General features: G+C 29.4%; 2 protein-coding genes across 2 annotated transcripts in view; both read left to right on the top strand.

Annotated features, from left to right (window-relative positions):
• Positions 1-25,494, top strand: part of LOC112598595 (glutamate receptor 1-like) — a 173,493-nt gene that overhangs the window by 63,657 nt on the left and 84,342 nt on the right. The gene's annotated exons all lie outside the window — the stretch shown is intronic.
• On the top strand, positions 21,943-24,168 carry LOC112598598. Its single transcript, XM_025345127.1, has 4 exons — positions 21,943-22,250; positions 23,307-23,535; positions 23,722-23,847; positions 23,960-24,168. The coding sequence occupies exons 1-4, from the start codon at positions 22,236-22,238 to the stop codon at positions 24,064-24,066; spliced, it is 477 nt and encodes a 158-aa protein (XP_025200912.1). The 5' UTR covers positions 21,943-22,235; the 3' UTR covers positions 24,067-24,168.

Here is a 25,494-nt window from a genome sequence, read left to right as displayed (position 1 = left end):
AATATATTTTTTTAATTTACTGAAATAATACAATGCAAAAAATACAGTATATCTTTCCATTCCAGCAGTATTTTTATTGATATTATTATTTTTGAAATCGAATTACATATTATTTTATACGAATATAATATATATATAAATTGAACAACCTCAATTTCTCAATATTGTTGTTTATCAGAAATAAAACTTTGCGGTGATATTGAATTGAGTCTATGCTACTTTTATGTGTTTGAATTGAGTCCAACTTATTATCTTAATATCTTTGAATTGAGTTGGTATAGATAAAATGTCATAACTACCTATATGGTTGGTGACACATAATTAGTTAATACTTACTTAATTATTAAATTATTACGATTGAAAAATTAAGTGTATGTTTAGATATTCACCCGTAAAATAATTATTTCTCCTCAAACAACTTTTAATATTTTGTTCTATTTCTAAAATACTAAGATAATTATGTACTTTAAATTTCTAAGTTATAATTTTTATTACCTATGTTGATAAAATTTTCAACAAATTTTAACTCTTTTTGAAATATTTATAGGTATGATGAATTTTCAATTTTTTTTTTAGTATTTTTTTATAACTTTTGTTAAAAAATTATTCTCTAGATAAAAAGTATCTTAATTTATTATTATTTTTAATATTTTTCAATTGATTGAATCCTTATAATTATTATTACAATGTACAATTTATTAAAGAAAGGGACTCAACTCCTATAACCCAAAAGTATTCGCGGGACTCAATTCAATGTTATTCAAACTTTGAATACATAGATTATTTTTGTATATCGAACAATTTTGATAAAGTAGCTAATTTAATAAATGTATATTATGTCGAATCAATCTGAAGATAGTTATATTATTATTTTTAAAATGCATCATAAATTTTATTTTTATTCGAATCCACTACACTCTAGGATAACTTCAAATCGTTACAAAAAATTTCTCAAAATTATAACATTTTACAATATTTTACGTTTTATTTGTATATAATTTTTATATATTAAAACACAGTAATTAACACAGTTAACACAGTTGTGGTTTACTTATCATTAATAAGAACAAATGTTATACATGAACGCTTCTCTATGTATTGATAAAAATGTAATTTATTTCGAAGGTGACATAAACATATACCTATGCAATACGTGTGTGTGAAAGAGAGACAATACAATTGATTTAATTGGTTATAAATAAGTACTGCAAAAACATATTTTCGAACAAAGATAAATCACAGTATTTGAAAATTACGAAATACCCTTTGGGAATTCTGTAGTGTTGAAATGGGTTTTATCCTTTTGCGGTATTTTAAGAGGCTTAAAGACCTTTTCACAAAACACTGTACTACAACTAGACATTACTAAAAATAAATCTCAAAATTGGTTCACAGCCATTTTGTAGACAGCCCTTTTTGAAATTTATACTAGTTTAAAAACAAATTAAATTTAGTTTCAAATAAATCGAAAGCTTCATTATTATTATAGAGTATCGTATATTACAGCAGTTTCATGTCGTTTACTCGTGTGTAAACTTACAAATTATAATAACACTACAATAAACGAGAAATAGAAGTATGTTTATTAAAGTAGTTTTATGAATTAATTCTCCTGTGAGTAAGCTTACTAATCTTTTCCAACAGAAAAATATCACTAAGATTCAGCATGTAGGTGTAAAAATAAAAAGAGGAATATACTGCATAGAAAAAAATGTATTTGGAATTAAAAAAAACTTAACTCTGTACTATTTTTAATTTAGACTTATGAAAATTGATTAAAATACACTTTTATTTATTATACAAAATCAAAAGCCTATCTAATTTTCCTCATAAATATCCAGATTTTTTAAATCAATTATTAGCACCAAATTGTGTACATTTGTTTTTTTAATTTGTAGGTGCTACTTTTCATCCCGGATTTCAACACTTAAAATATATGTTATCCCAAACATAAATTTTGTTTCAGCTCAAAAAATCGAATATTTTTTACATATAATATGATATAAAATTGCGCCATTTTTATCATAAAATTAAATAATTATTATAATTAGATATGATTGTCCGTTTAGTCCGTATCTTCATATATATAATTGTTTCGTATTGAACTCCTCCTAAACGACTCGATCGATTTTTATCGAATTTCTTGCATGTATTAGAGTGAATCCCTGAATAACTTAGATTTACAATTAGACCAAGTAGGTGACACTACAATTGGGTTCTAAAAAATATTGACATGGATATGACTTGAATAACACATGTGTGAATCTTAGATGTCAATGAACCGGAGATCGTCAAGGGGTTTTTTTAACTGAAAGAGCACACTACGAATCAAGTTTTTAAGCATAGTTTTATAAATCCAACTCTCATCTACAGAAAATTGAGCGATAAAATATAAATATATAAATATTTGGACAGATAACGCGTCCAAGAAAATAAAATTTAAACTTCACACAATTAAAACTAACATTTTATAAAACATTTTCCCTGACAAAAAACGAGCTTAATACAACAAGAAAAACTATGAATATTGTAGTAACTTAATTTTAAAATAATCATTATAAAAATATATTTAAAAAATTAACAAATTGGCAGTAAGTACACTAAAACCTAGTTCAATGATGTAACTTACGCTCGTTTGAGCTGAAAAAGTTTTAAGCACATTTCTAATTCTATAACTTTATTAACAATCAAATTATTAATTTTTTAAATAACCAACAAATATATACATAAAGGTAAAAAATAAATGCAGTGTTGTCTGTGAATGAAAAATATAAATAACAAAATAAAAAAAATTTGAATCACATAAAATGCGTAAATTGGCCATAGAATGCGCGAGAATAACTGCAATGATGCTTGATCCCGTGTAAGCTCAGAAAACAATTTATGCATCAATGTAGATAATCATAAACACGAATAATATGGTTTAAAAAGAAATGTTATAAAATCGATAGAAACCTTAAGAAAAATATTTTATCCGGCACAGACCACCAAATCGAAAAATATTATTTTTAAAATACTGCTTTAAAATGTTCAAAAAAGTATGCGGAGCATCTATGTAAAGTCGATATGACAGAAATATCATTTGAACACCAAATCATAAAACCAAAAATATTATATTCATAGATATTACGCTAAATGTTAGCATTAGGCAACCAAATTTAAAACGTATGTATTTTGTACGGCAACGTAATACACGAGGATAGTTAATTGTAAATTATATATGTGTATATTCAATATTAATTCGTCTATTTAATTTTTTTTTAACACTGTAATTAGTTATTTAACCTAGAAAGCGACAATTTATTAGCATGAAAATTAATGCAACCGAATAAATGATAAAAAAAAAAAAGAAAAGCTAAGACAAATCTGAACAAGCTAAAAGAACCATATTAGGGAAATCAATTGGTATATATACATATATATATATATATATTGATAATCACCCTAAAATAATAATTTAAAACATAAATATAACATATTTTATAATTAAAACAATGCTAAAAATTCAAAAAAAGGTGATTTGACGCTTCTTGACTACCCCTGCTCTCTCCCAGAGAAAAAAATTATTTTTCCTTACATTGGGGAATTCAATTTTAGTTCATGTCTTAAACGTGGAAGCATTTGATAATATTGACATCACCAGCGCAAAAACTGATATTAATGCTTTTATCCTTTACTATTGTTGTTTTAAAGATTATGTTGCTGAATTATTTGGTTGATGAGTAACTAAATGATAGCAGGTTGATAGTTCTTGATGCTGAATAGCCTTCGTTGCTGGTGGAGTCTAAGTCTTTAAGCATAAAGAAGATTTGAGTATTAGTATTAGTATGAGTGTAATCTTAAATACTATCGCTATTAATATCTTCCATCTAACAACACTTAAACGGTTTCTGATTCAGAGTTGACTTTTAGTTTAACTATTAAGAATCACTCGATCTCTCTATTTCCTAGCTTTCGTTCCAATCGTTTTACATTGTCATTATTATTTATATAACTGTTATGGTTAATCTACATCCCACCCTCATCCATTATCACCTGTTTTCACTGTTAAAATGTTAAATATATATATATATGTATAGATTCATACACAGAATATTCATGTAAATACATATACAAGACTAAGTCATATTTTGCAAAAAAAAAATTAATTGGTTTAATAAACTTTCTATAAATTCATTTAAACATTTCATATTTTTCCGAATCTCTCTTGAAAATATTTAATGGTCGTATTTGTAATTATAAGTCTTCTTATTTTTTTTTTTTTCGTCAAATTCGCCATAATCGAGATACAACTCCCGGGGAGAAAATATCGGGGGGTGCATCATTGATGGAACGAGCATAGTGCACACGTGCGACAACTAAAGTAATTTAAAATGTTGCATCAATACCGTATATAACTTATATTTTCGAAAAGTGAAAAAATAAATAAATCTCTTACTTTTGCCCCGAGAGAGGGAATGGCAGTTAAACAGAGCGCTGAAAACTGTGTTAAAAAGTTTGCATATAATATAGCCTCACGGTCGCCATAGTGACGACAGTAAGTAAAACACGGCCGGGTATAGCAGGTAGGTACATAAGTTCACGAAAACAATAAAAGGGTCGTCGAATAACATTACGTGAACTTGTACATATACATTGTAGAAATCTAGACTTATAACAATGATATACATACACACTACATCAACTCGAAGCGGATAAAACGGACTAGCCGATTCTTTGAAATATATATATATAATAATATACCTAATTACAAATTTGTCTGAGACCGTAAATATTAAGATTCGAACAAAACGGGGAAAGGAAAAAGCAATAAAAGACGCGATTACACCCAAACTATAGCTGCTACGACTGCACACCTTTAGCTAACGGTTTTTTACAACTTTCAAATTAAACTTCTCCTCTGCGATTACATTGCATGGTTGGTTTATTTATTAATAAAATAAAGAAAAAAAACCGAAACTTCACTAAAGAAATACTCTTCCACCCCTCTGAAAAACCAACCGTAAATTCATGACTTCAAACCCTATACCCGCCGAAATTGAATAGCTGACTGACAAAAATGACAGGTACACTTTCAACCAAATATCTAATAATCGAACGGTATAATTCCATTATGATGTGTCATTTAAACCATCCAATTTTGTAATGGAAGTTTATTTTTAAACATAAATATATTTAGACACATCTTCGTGTAATATTATCTTCAAGACTAAGACGTTAAATTAAAATACTAAAAAACAAAAAAATATAAAGTACCTATAATATGTGATATTATTCATGGAAAATTGGAAATTACCAATGTATTATAATGTGTTATGTGATACATATTAAATTTGACGAAATATATTCAAACGCATATAGTATTACCAAACCACTTAAATAAAATTAAAATAATTATATAACATATACAAAAAGACGTATAAATATAAACGTATATATAATTTACATTTTTCAATAAACCATTGATTAATTTTCATTTGATATATCGTGACATTTTCTTGGTGTCGTTGGTAAATAAAATTCAGGCTATAGTTCGATGGGACGTACCAAAAAATACTATTAGTTTAAAAACAAAATATAAAAAGCAAACGTATTGTTTAATTACACGACAAAAGTGTAGAATAACATATATTGGGAGTACTATTGTCACATATCGTGATATTTATTCTTATTTTATTGATTGACGACTATATGTTATAATATTTTTTGATATATAATTGCTTCATTGATATAATTTATATTTAATACACTATCATATTTTCATTTCAGATAAATAATAATAATCTTAGCAAGATAATTGATAATATAATTATTATAAATATACTATTTTACATTTGTATGCATTTCAATATAAAACATTATAATAACACAGCGAGATATATATATATATATATAGAGAGAGAGGGATAATTTAATTATCAATATCATGAAATAATTTTTCTGATATTTCGTACAAACCTATTCGAATAAAATACTTAAATATTTATTTATTTATCTAAACAAATTCGTATTTTCATTACTATTGCATAATTTTTGTACAAAATATGTGAATCATGTCAAAATCTTAAAATTTCACACTATTAAAAAAAAGTATACATCAATTTTTAATTTATTACTTATATTATACCAACAGACTTTTCACATATAATATGTAAACATTAACAAAACAATTTCCGTTCCAGGTAGTAATCTATCTAGTTTTCACTAGGGTGGTTTCATTTTTACTTTCGACTAGTACAGACATTTGTCAGAAATCAAAGTTATATTTATCCACGGTCAGTGACCATAGTATGAAGTGTATTATAATTATTACTCTACGACTTTGGCCATCGTCGTATTATCGTGGAAACTAGAACCCCAACTTCCAAGTATAAAAATTGAACACGCATAATGTTTTTTCCTTTTTACTCACAATACTGAACGGCCTGACGGACTAATCAATGAAGCAGCCTAAGACCAAAGTTCCGATCGACAACTAGATAGAATAGAGTGGTAATTTTGCACTACAACAGTACAAGTCATCAGACACGCAGTATACTCCGGCGCATCTGAATTTTCAACCACGTCCAATAATGCACCAAAAAGTGTTAACCTTGTAACTGGTTCACTGTAATACAATACGCCACTGAATACTGAGTTGTACGTGGCTATCACGCTTCCCGAACAAACGTCGGACAACTATTAAATTTGAGGAAAATCTGTCCGGTCACAGTTTTTTTTTTTTTTTTTTATTAGTATTAACTCTTTACAGTACACTTTGTACACTGAATGCATTTTACGGTGACTTTTAACTCCGTTCTCTGTGCTGTTTAACTAATTGGTTTTGCCAGCAAAAGGTATTTGTTTATTAATTATTATTAAAGTTAAGGTGTTTTTTTTGTTCTGTAATTTACGAGATATCGGGCTTATTGAAAGAATGCTTGTATAACTGTATTAAAATTATAAAAAAAAAATCTGTAGGCCGCATACCTATAAAATGTGTAAATCATTATTAGCACGTAATGGAAAATTAAAAACAAAGATCCCGCACCAGAAATTACTAAATCGATATATACAATAAAAAACAATTCAACGAATTTGTTTGATGTCGCACGGTTTCAAGCTAAACGTGTTTTTCGCCGAATCCATCGAATCGAGTTGATAAGATGAATGATGATGTCCAATGCAGTATATTATAAAACGTAATTATATCGGACAAAAGGCTGGTGCAGCAGCTAGTCATATAGGACGCAGAAATATATATATATATAAGAGAATAGTGTATGTATTTGTGGGATTTTTGGGCGATAAGTTCCCATTAGCGGACACAATGTCACTGTAAATCAATCCGACGACCGTTCGAAATACCCCGTGCGAGTACATATACATGTTCATGTACGCACATATATATGTGTATATGTGTACGTATACGCTATACACGCGATTTTTACCTCCCTCAGATCGGAAGACGCCTAACAAAATTGGTCGTGAAAGCTCGGCCTCTCAGCAATTATAAAGGGTGCTGGGGGAAAGGGGAAGGGGGAATCACTTTCTTTCCTCTCGCAACAATACCTCTCCTCTCATCTCCCCCCTCCCACTATAAGCCATTCGTTCTTCGCCCTGCACGGCAAACCGTTCTGGTAGCGAATTAATATGGAGGTGCAGATCGACGACCGAAGCCATTCCGCCTGTCGTCCGTGTGTCTCTTACCCCCGACTGATTTACACGCATTCGAGGGTGGCGCTCGTATTGTATGCGTAGTGAAAGTAAGTAATGGCGTTTTTCACTCGCACAATACTAAGGGTAGCGGAAAACTACCCCCGCAAAACGTTCGGAGCATCATTTTATTTATTTTATTTTTTTTTTTACTTGCTATTATAATATTCGGAACGTGCGAGTATGCCGCGCCTGTCTGTACATGCGTGCGCGTACGTAAACAAATTCTGCCCCGCGCACACATAGCCGCCACGTAGTCCCGCATTTATAGATAGATATACGTACTCGACTATACACGTATACATTATTATAGTCCACGAAACTGCAGAGTAAAAAAAATTGCAAAATATAAATAATAAAAAATAAAACGTCGACCGTATCGCCAAATCGATATTGAAAAAAAAAATAAAACGATAAAACAGACCTCGTTCGTACGCCCACGACGACGTGTACATATAACGTGACTGGGTGTACACCACGTGTATTATGTAGGTGCAACACAGTGCTCATATATACGACATTATTGCGAGTAGATTATGCGTATAACTGCACGCGACTTCGGCTGAAATAAAACGCGACACCGATAAATTGTATGCGACATTTTATTATTGTACGGTACGTCTGCGAACCGCGTGTAAATAAATATTAAATTGACCAAAACCAAGACAAGCGCGGCCAAAGAGGCGTGTCGCCATCGTAACCACTCCGAAACGATAAGTAAAAAAAAATTATAGTGAGTATTGCGCTGTATCCGTCATCCGTACAACAGCTGGACGGCAGTGTGTCTGCGGCGGCGACAAAAGTCTTAGTATTTTTGTCAAAAATTTTCTTTCGCACGATACCGTTGTTGTGCCAACGTATTTCCACAGACTATAATAATAATAATACATAAAAAAAAAAAAAACCGCCGCATACAACGGTTCGTTTTTCCCCGCGCGTATTAATTTTAACACTTTGAAAGTTTCCGACTAACCGGCGATTAAAACATCACCTCCGCTCGGAGATCGTTAAAACAAAAACCATTAAGTCGCAATACGGACTATAATATGTATGCCTGAGTATAATTATATATATATATTAGTCAATTTCGTTTATCACGGGTATTATTGTCTAAATGAAACGTGCGTGAGAAGATGTAAAACATTTTGGTGCCATGAACGCGTTTAAGACCTATCCATTTCCTACATCCACACGTATCTTGCCAACTAGCATTCTAGTAAAAAAAAAAAATAATGATAAATATTTAATTATACTATTATTATAAAAATAGTTCTATAATTTACTATTCGCCAAACTCATATTATTATTGATAACTCATATTATCGACAATATTTTATAATGGTTAAATCGATTGTATTTTATTTTGTTAAACATTTTATCGGTTTCTCTTCCGCAGTCTTCAAATTTAGTTTTATTTTCTTACAGCGGATTTGTAGCTTTTTTTTTTTTTTTTAGCTCACTTTTGTATTGCTTTCTCGACAATTATTTTTGTACCACCGTTTTTCTTCTCGCTCTGATACACTTCCAATGGCCATTGTCGCGCATCTTGTTTTGGTTTGTTTAATTCGACACTTCAATGATATTCTTGATATCCTATATTCTTTATCAAAATATCATGTTTATATTAATTAACTCTTTGTCTCGATCTTTCAGTATTACATTTTTAGTTGTTACCGTTTGATGTTGGTTTTCATTTTGATGATAATCTTATACTGGATTAAGTTATTATTAAATAATGATCAGTATCCGCATTTGCACCTTTATAACTTCTCACATTACGCATGCAACTCGTGTTTTCTACTGATCATTACGTGATCTATATAATTTTTGGTTATTCCATTTGAAAGAATCTAGCTGTGTTTATGTTTATACTTATAAGGAATATATATGTACTACTGATTACTAAATCTTTTGAAGTCAACATTTTAATTAGTCATGTTCCATTGTCGTTACTGACATCACAAAGACAGACTGTCTCTACCTATTTTTAGTCTATAGATGTAATATAAAATAATAACATATCTGATATATAATATAATGTATGTGTATATTGTTACGAAAATTATAATTATTATATGACAATATTGTATATTTATAAATGTAAGCCTATTGAAATTATTTAAGTACTAGTTTGCTGTCTTTCTATTACCAGTTAAAAATAATACCAATAAGAATACGAACGCTTGGTAAACTAGCGTTATGAAACAGCACTAATTGACTATTACCATTCATATTGTCTACACTCAGTATCGCTACATTTTTTTTTTTTTAATTATTATTATAAATATATTTATAATTTATTAAAAATAGCATGAAATCTTTTCTTTATGTATTATTCACGTGTCATTGTTATTTGTTTCTGTATAAAACGTATATGTAGTACTTACACGACAACGCTAGAACCTATATAATATATTCTACTATAAATTTAAACATGGAATTCAAAGTAAAAAATAATATCTGCAAGTTCGTATCTTTAAAATATAACTTGATATCCTATTATTAATATGTATTTAGAAAAATTTCATTATAAAATTATAAAATCTGCTACTTGTATAGGTTAGGTTACTTGTATAGTCCATAGACAAAAATCTCAAGGGTTTTCAAGTTGGTTATCATTATCATCTTGAATTCTAGAGCTAACACAACAAATCTCATATTTTATACTTGTCAGTTATTAAAATGCTGTTTTTATAATATATTTTTCGTTTATATCATCTGCAAATGTATATAATATTATATTAAACATTCAATTCATTTTTTCTTCACTAACTTGAAACTTCTATGCTTATTTAGCACCTTCGCTGTTTATACTATACTACGTTTTATTTACTTATCTTCTCTCTCCTTTAATTTTAATCCTTATGAAAATTTTTCAAAGTTTGATTTGACTATATTTATCCATCTCTGCTTAGGATGTCCTCTAGGCCTTTTTCTATCTAAAAACTTGCCATTTTTATTGCATCATTGAATCTCTGTATATATTCAGCCTATTATAAACGTCTACTTATTATCAATGACTTAATATCAGGTTGCACTATTATTTTTCATTCTTTACACCCCATTTTCAATAATAGTTCAATGAATATGTCACACTATATTTCTTTCAAATACTCATATCAGCAGTTTCTCTTCATCGCCATTAGTAACCGATCACGTTTCACTTCCACAGTAAAGGACTGGTCGCAAATGACTTGAATAAAAGTTAATTTTGATCTTATAGTTAATAACTTTGATTTAAATGATTTTTCCAACATAAAATAACCTTAATTAGCGACTAGAATTCTTAGTATTACATCATCATGTATATTGTTTGGATTATTTGTATTCATCACTAAATATTTAAAATCATTAACCTCTTGAAAAAAGTTATTACCAACTGTAAATAATTTACGACTCTAGTTCTTTTGTCTATGATTATATATTTGGTTTTATCTTTATTAATCTTGAGTCCCGTAAGATAATTCGCCGCAATAAAGTCTGCAATTTCAATAATAACTTTGGCACGTGAATTACCAATCAATATGATATCATATATGTACACCGTGTATAGTATATGCTAGTATCGTTTTATTCCTAAGTAATTCCATTCATTGACACACTGGCTTACTAATCTTATTATCATCTACAAATCTTCGTTGAATGTAGTTGTAAATAGAGTTGGAGACAATCCATTAACTTACCTAAGCCCTGTTCAGACTTTAAAACTTTTTGATATTGTCTTTTCAAATTTAACAAGCATCTATTGTTGGAATTACATTCTTTTACAAGTTGAATTAATTTAGCTGATACTTAAAATTCTTTAAGAGCATCCCATAACTCATTTCTTATAACACTACCATATGCTTGTTTAAAGTCAAACTTTTTCATTACCTGTCTGTTAGTGATTATGTGATTCATTGTCGATTTTCCAATGCTGAACCAATTATAATAGTTTCGTATCATAAAATTTGTATATTTTTTTTATTCTACGTAGCAGAGTAATTGATACTTTTTAAATATTTCTGAGACAAAATAATTTTTTTAACAGTGAATTTTTAACTATTTTGAAAAATATACAAGTTAATACTTAATTTTAATAGGTATTATATACCCGTATTTGTTTTTTTCGTCCTTTAGTAATTATTTGTCAAACTATCTATCAAAAATATCTTAGTTTTAAAACCACAACCTAGCTATTTATTCTTTTTTTAAATGTTATAAAACGTTTTGTAATTATTATTAGTGTTGGTACTCTCCTTCACCAAGATACATACTAAATAGTATATAATGTTATTAACACTATAATGGAATGGTATATGCACATAAATAAAAATAAAAATAAATATATTTAGCATGTCCTATGCCTAACTTTCACTCGCATCACTGTAAGTGTACATAATTTATAATATTTTATTGACATGATATTATTTTATATTTAATAAATGCAATTTTAACGATTATAATATTGTCATATCTTTATAAATATATTACTGTAAGTGTTATGTCAGTTTTAAAAAAACCATTTGTCTAGAAAAAAAACTGAACACATTATAACATCAAGGTAACGATTTTATTTTTATTATTTTTCCGATAAATAATTCAATGGTTTTTTAAAACAATAAAAAAAAGGTGTAGTTAGTAGGTACAACATAATAAAATAGCGCCTGGAAGATAAGGCTTGACCTGCTATAATAATCGATGGGCAATTATTTGCGTGCACACGATGAGATTATTTTTAAATACATGGCACGTATATATTATAATATATATATAAATATACGTATGTAATACGTAAAGCAATCATATAGGATTACGCAGTCTAAACTTTATACATTTTTCATAATATTAACGGTGCAGTTTACTTAAAAAATTCAATTTACCGTAAAATTCAGGTCAATCGGTAAAACGATCAAACACACACGCATAGTATTATACTACGCGTATGATGTAGGTGACAATACTGATTGAAAATATATAAATTAATTCTCGGACGCTTGATATAACAACTATTATTCACAAACAAGGCTGTACTGAAAACAACGACCACAAAATAAAGAGATTTGACATTTTTTTAATATATCAGATTAAAAATTATTGTATAGATTGGTCAATGGTTACGTAAATTATTCAGATCTGCCTGGTTTTTTAAATCTTTACGTTCCTCGACACCAAGCTAGGTCTGCTTATACTTTTTATACACTAATACATAGAACTAAATCAAGCTAATGATATTTTAACTTTATCAAATCTTTTTATAATTATTATACTAAAGGATTTTATTGGTAAATTATTTTTTCATTATATTCATTATTTTTTTATTTTTATTAAATTCACATTGTTATTATACATATATTTAAAATTAATATTACGCCAAAACCAAAACATCATCAGATCAATCACTTCACATCATCACCAAAGTCCTCGACAATTAAAATCTATCCTTAACCTCCTTCTAATTATCCTACTATCCTTATTAAACAAAATCTAAATTCCCATAATTCCCATTTTATAACACATATCATATCTTTCGTACATTTATAACATATTTATTTAATAATTGTAAATATACTCATCGTAATATGCGATATGTATGTCGATACATTATAATTTGTATAAATAAAAAAAATCGTATTAAGTTTTAACCTGTTTTGGTTAACAATTAATTAATAAAAAAACAATTGATATATTACACGTGCATTATGTTTTCATTACTGCTAAAGATTTACTACCTAAAAAAAAACGAAGAATCTGATAGATCTGGTCCAACCATCACTCCTAAGTTAAGGACTTGATTATAATACAAACTTTGTATGTAATACGTGATATGCAGATACGTATTAAACGGAATGCATAAACACGTCTTAGTATAAAATATTATTTATACTCAATAATATACATACAATTGTAATACACGAAATGGACAACACAATCGTATAGATATTCGCAAGTGAATAGTTTACAGGATGTGAGGAGAACGTCAACTAATTGTCCTGGAATAAGCTCTCCATTCATTATGTTTTGTTTTTTTTTATGAAACCAAACTAAAGTTGTCTACTTTAAAACGACAAAATTCGACCTCGTGTTTACGGATGAATTCAAAGTTCCCCAACCGGAACAAATTAATAAACATCGCGTTGTTACTTGTTTTACGTGTATGATAATATTATGTAAAATATAATATCCACAGAAAGGATTTTACATTTTACGATCCGATTAAACGTTTCATCGTAGTCGTACTTTACTACAAACTGACGTTGTACATTATATTACACAAGTTTTTTTTTTTATATGGAAATACGTTTCTATGTATAAAACATTTATTAGTGTGAATAAATGTACAAAATAAGAATTGTTCGTTCAAAAAAAGAAAAAAAATCTAACGTCTTTGAAAGATCATATCATCCAGAGGATAGTTGTATAATATTATTACTATTATAAAAAGTTAACTGTATGAAACGTATATCATATTTTTTGTATAATATTATTTATTTTTTACAGACAAATATTGTATTTGACTTTGTTATTGGTTTAAACGAACGTTTTCTTCTTTTTTTTCATCTTCGTCTTCTTATTTTTATAAAATCATTTTATACGCTAAAAAATGTGACACACAATACAAACGCACATGCACACACGAACTGATATTAAATTTATGCGGATTTTCGAACAAATGAAAACCACTTACAATATACGCGTATCGTATATTACAGTGTCATATCGTGTACCCGTGTGTATATGTACGTATGCGTGTGTATTTTATTCCCCATAAGGCCATAACACAGACATTCAATTGTTGACTGTAGTTGTTATACCATCTGACAGGAAAAGAGGACGGTATGAGGTCTTGCCTTTGAAATGTCATTAAAAACAGATTACAAAAGCTCCGAGTTTTGGAGAACACGAGCAGTGCCGAACGCATTATTAGAAAAAAAGAGAGAGAATAAGAGAGAGAGAGAGAATTGGCGGTCTCTCTATAGGACTTACAGCTTTTATATATTCTGTCTTGTACATTGGGGGCTTTTATTATTATTATTATTATTATTACTATTATATACCCGTGCACTAATAGCGGCGATGATGATAATAATGATAATGATGTCGATGATGATGATACGATAAGGAGACGACAACTAGGGTAAAACTATTGGTCGGTTGGTTGGTGCGGTAGAAGTAGCGAAACAAATATATATATGTATAATGTATATATTACGTAAATAATATCTCCCTCTTCTAGTCTTCTACCAGTGTGTGTGTATAAATATATATATATATATATATATATATATATGTATTATTGATGTCCAAAGTTGGTGTAACGAAATAGTCTCTGGGGAATGGATTCTCGATGAGGGTAGAGGAAGTACAGAGGTGTCCAAACTTCCACCGGAAACCCGCAGCCTTCGCGGCAGTGTTCATTTATAACGCGTGCGTCTTATACATACATATAAACACAGTAAACGCCACCGACCGTATCACACACACACACATAAATATATATTATATAGCTTAGTGATATCCGTTGTCTGAGCGTGTTATTCGAGAAGGACATTTTAGGTCGGCTGCAAATAGGATTTTCCATTATATATATACTCACGCAATTTATATAATATAATATGTTCGACGCGATCGCTAAAACACATCATTTCTATACACCCGGTGTAACCTAAATACCTATATCTATCGCTGCCTCCGCACCAGCTTCCGTATCCGCGTCGTAGACTCCATACACGTATTATATACGTACTATGTACAAAGTGCACACAGTCGCTGTATTAGGTTATAATTGGTATCGAATGTCAAACGCTTGCCTTGATTTATGGTTTTCTCGGGTTTACCGTGTGATTAATTAATCGATGGTTGTGTGTGTATGTGCGCGTGTATATCACCACCTCTAAACCCTCCAGTAACGGTTTGACTTCGGTTCTTGCCATGGCCTATATTTTTTTGATTTTTCGTATTAGACAATTTCTTTTTACATCATGCTAAAGGCCAATAGTAGAGGGAAAAACGCTGTTTTAATGAAAATATTACCATACATAGATTTTTTTTTATATACTCGTGCGTAACCTCGTTTACGTTTTCAAATAGGTGAGATATAATTACTATTTACTTGCAGTTATTAAATCATATGAAATATACTCACCGGATCAATAATATTTTGCAGTAAGACTGCAAGAGTGCGGATAATTTAGAATTAATTCTTGTCGTAAGCTTAGTTTATTAATTGTGAGATTTGTACTGTAAGTGGAAGTTCTTTGCTACTGGAACTAGAAAATTACAATTTAGAGTCAAAAATCTATTTTAAAAGCTTATGTTTTACGTAATAAGGTGCAATTACAAAATAAATGTTTAAACTACGAATTTTGTAGATTACTTTTTTCTAATACAGATGTGTAATGATATTATACCTATTAATAAGCTTATTTCATTTAATTACATCCTGGTCTAAACTATGTACATTAGTGAGCATTTAAAATATGTACAATATACATATCTTTAATTACCAATAATCACGTACATATGTATAAACCGCATTCGATATTTTATAATCTGCGACCACCAACAACACTCTATTTAAACTTTATTAACGACATAAACTAATCAGTAATATCATTCTTGTTCTAGTTATCTACTCGATACCATAATATTTATATACTCATTGAATAAACGGATTTTAAATTAATACCAATAATAATTAAATCAACAAACCGATAACTCTGATCAGAATCGTCTACACAAATAGAAGTTTATCCAATTTATCGTAAAACAAACAACAAAACATCAGTCGAAAAAACGATATAATTACTATCATCTATACAACAATCTAGATTCTAGGAAAATATACTTCTCCAGCAATCCAATTCCTGAAACTCCAATCTCACCATAAGTCCAGCAAATTATTTTCATCATCTAATTTGATGTTTTCAGTCAAAATAAAAATCCAGACTAACCATACAGATATAATAATTAAACTTATTACATAAACCCCCTTCTAAAATATTGTAAGATGAGTATAGCATTTTCCTGAATTGTACGCAAACTTAATTATAGGAAAACATCAAAATCTTAATTTTGAAAAAATTAAATTTTCAAAATATTATTTAAAAAAATAACAAATCCCCCACCATACTTATCTAATCACAACTTTTACACTGATTTGCATATAAAAGCTGTTCAGGAATAGATAAAAAAATACTTCTACAAGAAATTCGACGCACGAATTAGCACTCACTATAATCCCTTAATGCATGACTTATCAACCAACGTAATTCCTGGTAATCCTCAAAATTATCTTACACAAAAATAATTTAAAGATCTGTTAAACTAAGAATTAATAATTATGATAATAAATTTTAAGTGTCACAAAAATTGGGTTGCTTTTTTCATAAAACCATTGTTATATTATACATATATATTATTAATTGTTATTACGTAAAATAAATTAGAAATTTTTAAATACCTATACAATTTGATGGAAACGTCTAATAAGAATACGAATTTTTTTCTGTTGTATATAAAAAGGTACAGAATATTTTACAAGTTAAATGAGGGTATATAGTTGTATTAACATAAGGTTAAATTGAAAAAATAGTACCATGAATCACAGTTACCATGATCACAGATACTGTAATAATTATAATAATTACTAAACTTCTGTTTTTTATCAATTACAACAAAAAGTATTCGAAGATTGAAATTGATTTAGATTTTAAAATTCGGGCTTACTGCAACCATTGTACATAACGTTTTACTTCACAATTTAAAAGCGGCGTGTATCCTCGACTTAACGATTTTAACTCAAACTCAAGACGAACATTTATTTTAATAAAATATCCATGTATAGTAAAATCGTGTACCCACTATAAATACCATAATTACAAGTCATGATTTAAAAAATAAATACCATATATTTATATACAAAGTACAGTCTTAGAGTGTGGCTCAGCACTTATATACCCTCATACTTCAAATATGGCTCTGTTAAACTTGAAAGAGTCCAGCGCGAATTCTTGAGGTGTGCAAGATTTATTTTGAAAATTCAATGCCCATCCTCTCATAATAACTTAAAATGATATTCTTAAATTTTTTAGCGAACCGTTGATGAAAGTTAAGTAAAACTTTTCTAAGCTGACCGTTATATACACTCTACTGCTCTCTTATAAAAAAGAACTAATAAGACTTTAATGTTGTTCACCAATGAAGACCCACTACTTTTTTATTTAACTATTTTTAATTACTCTATGTCTCTGTATTTTTTTATCATTATTATTATAATTATTATATTATAAGTTAAACTATACTGTAGAAGTGGTCCTTTATCCAGTAGACATGCTGCATTATTTATACTTGATAAACGCAGAGTTGTGCAAACCGCCGAATAATAATTACAACTTTTAGGGGCGCAAAAAGATAATAATAATTTCTAGCTAAAAATAAATAACAACGATTTACATATTAAAAGGATTTACGATGATATGACATTTTCTATTAGTATGGAATAATGAAGTGCGCCGCGGCGATTGTGTATACAAACTTCTGTATAATATATACACGCAAAGCCAAGAACGGACGTATGGATTATTTATATGTATATGTATTTTTTTATGATTGTGTGTGTACGCGTGTATATATATATATATATACAGTCGAGAAATTATGATAATTTATACCATTTTTAGTCGGCTGAAATTTTGCGAGTAAAAACTATGTACACAACGGCGCGGCGTCGCGTCGGTGGTGAATATAGTTTTTCAGCCGCCACCGTAGTAATCGTCTCGCCAAAATGGATTGATGAAAAATGTTGATTTCACAGCGTCGTTTTTCAGAGTCATGCACCGTATACATGTATAATATATATAAATATAGATATATAATATATATATATATATATGTATATTATTGTGCTGCAGGCACGCACCGCTGCTCGTTACTCGATGCGTGGTAATATTTTATAATAATAATAATATTATATATATATATATGTCCGTTTGTGTATATTATATGTATATATATATAGCACAGATGACGAGACGTTATACAGTAATAATAATCATAAAAAAGCACGCGTATTATTATAATAAAAATATAACTACCTCGTCGTCTGACGACGACGACGGTAAGGTATGGGAATAATGTCGCGGGTGGCGGCGGAGTATATAAGCAAAACGACGCGTTATGATTATATCTATGTAGGAAACGGCCCTTTTATAGATAGATATATATTTTAAAAATCGTTCCCCAGTGCGATATTTACTTATCGTATGTACATGCGCGAGACATTTTATACCTGCGCGATAGTTTATAACGTAACGTTATACACCTATTAACACTATTAATATCAACCGTCCACGTGTAACGGCTATAACTATGAAGGGGTTTTTAATAATTAATCGTCTTATAGTGGAGATTACGACGAAATATTGGCGGTAAAGAATGAGAACGGGGTTTATCAAGTGGTCGGCAGTAGCTCTTGTATAGACTAGATAGAAAGGGAAAGCGCTACGTATATGCATATTACGCACAATATTATAATACACTACGAGAGATACACGGCAGGTAACACACACCCTCTCACCACTGTGCCACCTTAAATTGGGTTTACCTCGAGCCTCTCACGTGTAGCAGTTGCAACACTGATGCGGTATACGGTATGATACATAATACTATGATATGAGTTATATTAATTCGGCCCTTATGGCCAGGATATTAAGAAAAGCTCTACGCGCGAGAGGTGTCGCGGGGACGAGTACATTGCCGCAGTGGTAGTTGCATGGGATTGGAACGACAGAGATAGTTGGAAAAGAGATTTTAAGGGTCGTGATAAAACAAAAATAATTTACTCTCGGTAAAGCACAGCATCGTACCGTCGTAAGTGCTGTATACACACATAGATATACTCGCGAAATATACGCTGTATGTACGTGTATGTGTGTACATGTGTGTGCGTATTGGGAACGGTCTGCGTATTATTATATATAATATATAAACGCGCGCGCGAAATCCCTCCCCGGAACGGCGGTGGCGGCAACCCTCTTCGCGACCCGTTGATTTATAGTATACTTACATTCCTTCTCCGCCACCGCCGGAAACCCGTATACCGATGGTTAAAATGTTGTTAATCATTTCCCGGAAACTCGGGCGCAGAAAACGACGTAATTAAATGGGGTACGCAACCCTCCCCTTGACATTCCCCCACGAAGCATCGCGTGTTTTTATATCACCACTGATGACCGTCACCGCGATGTTCGAAGAGTACTCGTATAATACGTGGCGCACGCGTACGTTACTGTTGTAGTATACTAATAACATTATTTTGCCATTAATGATGAAGTTCACCACATTATTATTACATAGCCGTTGTTATCCATTGTTGATTAAGATTTAGGATCAAATCGACAGCAGGTAACATTGAATATTTTACAGCATTGACACGTACTCATCAATTATGGACAATGTTTGAATTAGATAGAAATTTACGGAATTTTTTAAAGATAGAAGTGTTTCTATGTATTGTAATTTGTAATACATTATGTAAATATACAATTGTAAAGGTTATTTTCAAAAAAAAATAATGATTTAATATTTGAACAATTTAGAAGTTAAAAAGTCTATAGCAAAACTAAAAATGATCATTATGATTAGAAACACGATATTTCAATGCGCATAATGATAATATGTAGGTACCTATTTTCGATTACCATCAGCAACTTCCTCAGAAGTTATTTTGTCATTGTACCTTACCGAAAGTTCGTGATACGGTAGTTATCTGATAATTAAACGATCCCGCAAGCAATAAACATGGTCGACGTCGATTTATAATCGAATTTCGGACTTAGATTTTAAACACGCAATCATGTTCTCCTCATCTGCGTTAACCGCGTGACATAATATCTGTGTCTATCAATTGGGATACGACACATCACACGCATAATATTTTCCGAATAAATACGTTTTATGAACTACATACGTATGACCGTTCATTTTAAAAAATGCTATAGTTTATTCTATGTTGGTGTGACGTGCACATTATCAGCATAATTGGTGTAAATGTGTAATCAGTACACTCGTTAATGTACATGAGCAGTGGCTGAAATATCACTGACTGACACAAATGTCCAGCTTAAAAAAATTAGCATGTCTAATAGAAAAACAAAACTATGATGACCCTACGCTGAAATAGACCTCGGTGCTCCGCTAACCTTACCTTACCTACAGTCTTCGGCGGTATAATAATAGCGTTAAGTTATATTGTGCAATCGACAGACACGACTAATTCACCTATAATACCACTGACGCCACTGTTGTCACACGGGTCAGTGATTTGTTAACTATGTTAAATTATGTACTAAATGTACGTACAGTAACAATTTATGCGATTTATATGAAAAAAATAAAATAAAAACTTAAGAGATAAACAACGACGATAATCACGATCAAACAACCCAGCTCATCGAAAAGAATATAATATTTTATTATTTATCGAATTAATTTCCCTCGACTCGCATATAGTATCATAATATAATATTATAATACGACATATTATTATGTGCAAAATATGCGTTTAAAAAGTATTATATGGTCGCGTTGGGGATACGACAAGAAAACTCGACACCCATCCCAGTTAGTGTATATTATGCGTTTGTATGTGGGAATAATATAAACGTAGGTATCTGAGTATCTCCCTCTCTCTCCGTATAATAAACATTAGTGCATTACGCATTATATGACTGCGAAATTCCAAAATGTATAAACAAAAAGCCGATTCGAATATTAAATATGTATTATACAGTGCACATACATCACGATACGATGTACGTATAATACAAAAAACTCGGAACTGTATTCATCCATTTTTTTTTTTTTTTTTGTATTCACCGATCGGACGATTAATGTTTTTTAATGTTCAGTACCCACTGTGCAATTTAAGTTTTTAAACATCCTTAAAATGTTAATTTTAAGTTACAATAATAACATAATTTTATAACGTTTATTTTATATAATATATTTGTTAAAAAAAAACATCAATATTTATTACACGAAATAAACATTCAACGAATGTATGTATTTCCAAATATAAATACATCAAATAAACATAGCAGTAGAACGTTGTAAGAATATTTGATAATAATAAAAACGCCACCTATTTTAGAATATAATATATTATATCAATTTTATGTTCTTTTGATGTTGATAGCAATCCAAAAATATATTAAATTATTATGTACTCCGCCATAGATATGGGTTTTATTTTTAATTTATAAATAGCGGCTGAAAATAGTTTTATTATTATAAATTATCAACAATACCCAGAAACACCACCGATAACCGTCGTCACTCGTGACTCGTCAGTCGTACGTTAATTATTATTTTTCTACAGCAGATATAACAGTAAATGTGTTTTTTTGATTGTGGACGAATGTTCACATTTCTCGTGACTCTTGTTTTCTACTTGCAATAGTACGACAATACAGCAGTAGATACATGATACATGCATCACGTATCCAGCTGATTAGTATCCTGTCATCGTTTTTAGATCGTTTTAAGACTTAAAGTGTATCATGGCAACTAGAAAGGTAAGATTCATTACTGTATACAATACCTACTTAGTAGTATATTATAACTATTATTAAAGTTAAAATGTGCATTTTCGGGCCATGCCCTTGTAGCACTGTCATCCGATATTTCTACCTCCATAATATGTATCTATATGGCTACATATTGATACTCGATATGTCAATATGTGACAACATACATGTGCATTAACCATTGATTATGTTTTAAGTTTTTATTTCGAACAATCAACAAATACAGTTCATGAATAACCAAGATGATAGTGATTATTTAGTTATGATTTTTTCCCCTATTTGTCCTAATGATTAAGTATATTATGTTCAAAGTTTCCTTCCAAAAACATTCCATTAAAAAAAATTCTTTCTGTCGTACCTATAATTTATTTTTATAACATATTTTTATTTATTATATATAATAGTTTAATTTATTTATTCTTTATTAAATTTAAATTTCTCATTAATTGTATTGCTTATTTTAGTTATAAATAGGGCTAGGATTTATATGCATTTGCATGTTTTTTTCCTTAAGTCCAAATTTAATGGTTGTCAGATTTGTCCACGATTTGGCTAATTCTCGTTTAAATAGAACCAATTTATTTTTGCATATTTTGGTAAATAAAATGCATATTTTACAATTTTTTATTGCATATAAATCCTAGCCCTAGTTATAAATAATACAATTTTTTACCAGAAAATGTGTGTAATTGTTTCTATCTGATTCCTCTTCCATAACTTATAAATATCTATATTATTTCAGTAAATCAGAAAAACTAAAGTAACAATCATCCATCTAAACTCAATATTATTACAATAATGTTACAAAGAAAGTACCCATTTCTTTAAGATTGGAAAAATAAATATGCACCTAGCTATCAGTGGCATAGCCAGTTTCATATTTTTGCCTATAACAGTAGATATTACCTACCTAATAGGTGCCTTTAATTTTTTATCAAGTTTAGTCATTAGGTATTGCTACTATATTTCAGATTTCTAGTGCATAATAAATAAGGTAGTTGATACTCAACTAAAAAATAAATGTTGAATGTTTTTCCATTTTAGATTAAAGTTAGTTGGGTTATTGTGGTATTTGTGGATTCGAAGGATTACAGTGTAGTACCAACAAAGTGGCTAGTTCAAAATGACACAAATAATCTAGAAAATAGTAATGTAAGGTTATGTAAATGGCCACTTGGTCGAGTAACCAGTACTGACATTCATGACGCCCTAGATCCAGATCCAACTTGGTTTGAGTATGGTATTAAAATAGTTGGTGGCAATAAAACATATGGTATGTAAAATAAAATCTATTTAATAGTTTACAAAGTTTATATTTATTATTATTTTAAGTATGTAGTATGGAACCTGTATGTTATATTTTAAAAAATGTAAACACTTATTTTAAAAATTAAATTTATTTAATAATTATTTTGTTTTGTTATAATTTGTTCTAATCTAAAATTTACCAACATTTTAGATAATTTTAAAAAAGCTTGGCATGTAAGAGTTGAAAAAGAATCGGAAAATGAGGAGGTTCATTTGATGACCAAATGTAAACGTGCATCAACGATATTTGATGTATCAAGCAGTAGCAGTGATGAAGGTAATTAATAACCTCAATCTATCCTAATTATTACAGTAAGGTACCTAAAGGCTTAGTAAACTATGGGTTGTAATATGTGTAAGACTAAACATGTTGAAATTATTGTGTACAGATCATTCTGGGTACTGTATAATACCTGAATCTACTTCTGCATTTAAGTTGCCCAATAATGAAGAGCCTGTACACTATACAGAACTACAACCAGTGATTATGTCATGAAATATTGTAAGCACAGTGGAACTTCAACTACTTACTATATGTTATACCAAAAAATGTTTAGTCCATAATTATCTATATTTCTTTCTTATATCTATATTTTATATTGATTTAATATCATAATAAATGCTTAGTTGAAGTCTAATTGGTTTTCTGTTTTTTGTTAATCTGCATTTTAAGTACCTACCTATCTATTTTATTTAATAGGACTTACGAATAACATTAGTAGGTAAGTAATCAAGAGTCGAGACACATTAAAGGTATATTTTAATAATGATAGCATACTGAAAAATTTAATTGATGTTCACAGATATAATATAGATAATTAATTAGTATGATTTATATCTATATCTGTTATGACTATTATAGCCATTTATAAATGCATGGTAGGTATGTAAAATATGAGATACATCCGATATATCTTATTGCTGTTAAATAATCATATAATATTTATGTTATATTTTAGTATTTAAAAACTTTCTTAGAACATAAATAAGCAGTTTTATTATAATGTTTTTCGTCTGTTTCGATAAAACACATATTTTATGTTTAATAAAACATAGTTTTAACATAAATTTCATGTTTGGTGAAACAGAATTTTAACATAATTTTAACATCAAATTGACGTTTACTATTTTGTTATATTTATGTAAATATTACATAATTATCAAGTAAATTTTCGCGGACATTTGCAGTTCGTATAATGTTAAATTTACGTAAGTTTTACAATAATTTTTAACGTTTTAAGTAAACTTAAAACATTTATAAAACATAAATATTACAAATTTTTGCACAGTGGGTATGTATAGATATATTCATGGTGAAGGTACGGCGCCGCAGATTTGTCTTAATTATTGACATAAATTGTTATGTTTGCGTTGAATAATGTAGGTATTATTTATACCACTTTTTATTTCTCTTATATACAGCACTATATTATTATACTATTTAGAAATATGTATATAAATATATATTTAAATTAGGTATATTATAATACCGCTACACACACGATAATACACGCACGGTGTTACGGCAAAGACGCGTGCAAATTTTATATAACAAACAGTTTCAGTAGATTTAAAATAAATAGTTTAACAATAATGTCCTTTTTGGTTGACAAATGATTTATTTTTATCCCCATCTCGTATACCACAACGGTACACTTGCTCGAGCACGATTGGCTAACATAAAAAAGAAAAAAAAAAATCGTTTTTCAAATACTATTTTAAAAATCTTTGTATACATATTTAATCACATTCGCATTAAAGTAAACCGTTGAAAATGCATTATAAATATTAAGTGAATTTCAGTCAAACGGCATTGTAGCCGTAGATGCTGTCACGTGCAAAGTTATGAAAAATCGTGAAAACTGCTTCCCCCTGATCGGCAGTGCATTGTTAAAACTTAAAACACAAGACATTAATAATATAT

This window comes from Melanaphis sacchari, unplaced genomic scaffold (assembly GCF_002803265.2).
Source record: "Melanaphis sacchari strain LSU unplaced genomic scaffold, SCAv2.0 Contig48_pilon_pilon, whole genome shotgun sequence".
Taxonomy (NCBI): Eukaryota; Metazoa; Arthropoda; class Insecta; order Hemiptera; family Aphididae; genus Melanaphis; species Melanaphis sacchari.
Note: the sequence above shows the minus strand (reverse complement) of the source record. Positions and strands in the feature narration are given on the sequence as shown.

Excerpts from the sequence above, each read along its gene's own strand:
- LOC112598598 (XM_025345127.1), top strand. Across the intron at positions 23,536-23,721 it reads TGGTGGCAATAAAACATATG|ATAATTTTAAAAAAGCTTGG; the intron begins GTATGTAAAATA and ends CCAACATTTTAG. Across the intron at positions 23,848-23,959 it reads AAGCAGTAGCAGTGATGAAG|ATCATTCTGGGTACTGTATA; the intron begins GTAATTAATAAC and ends TATTGTGTACAG.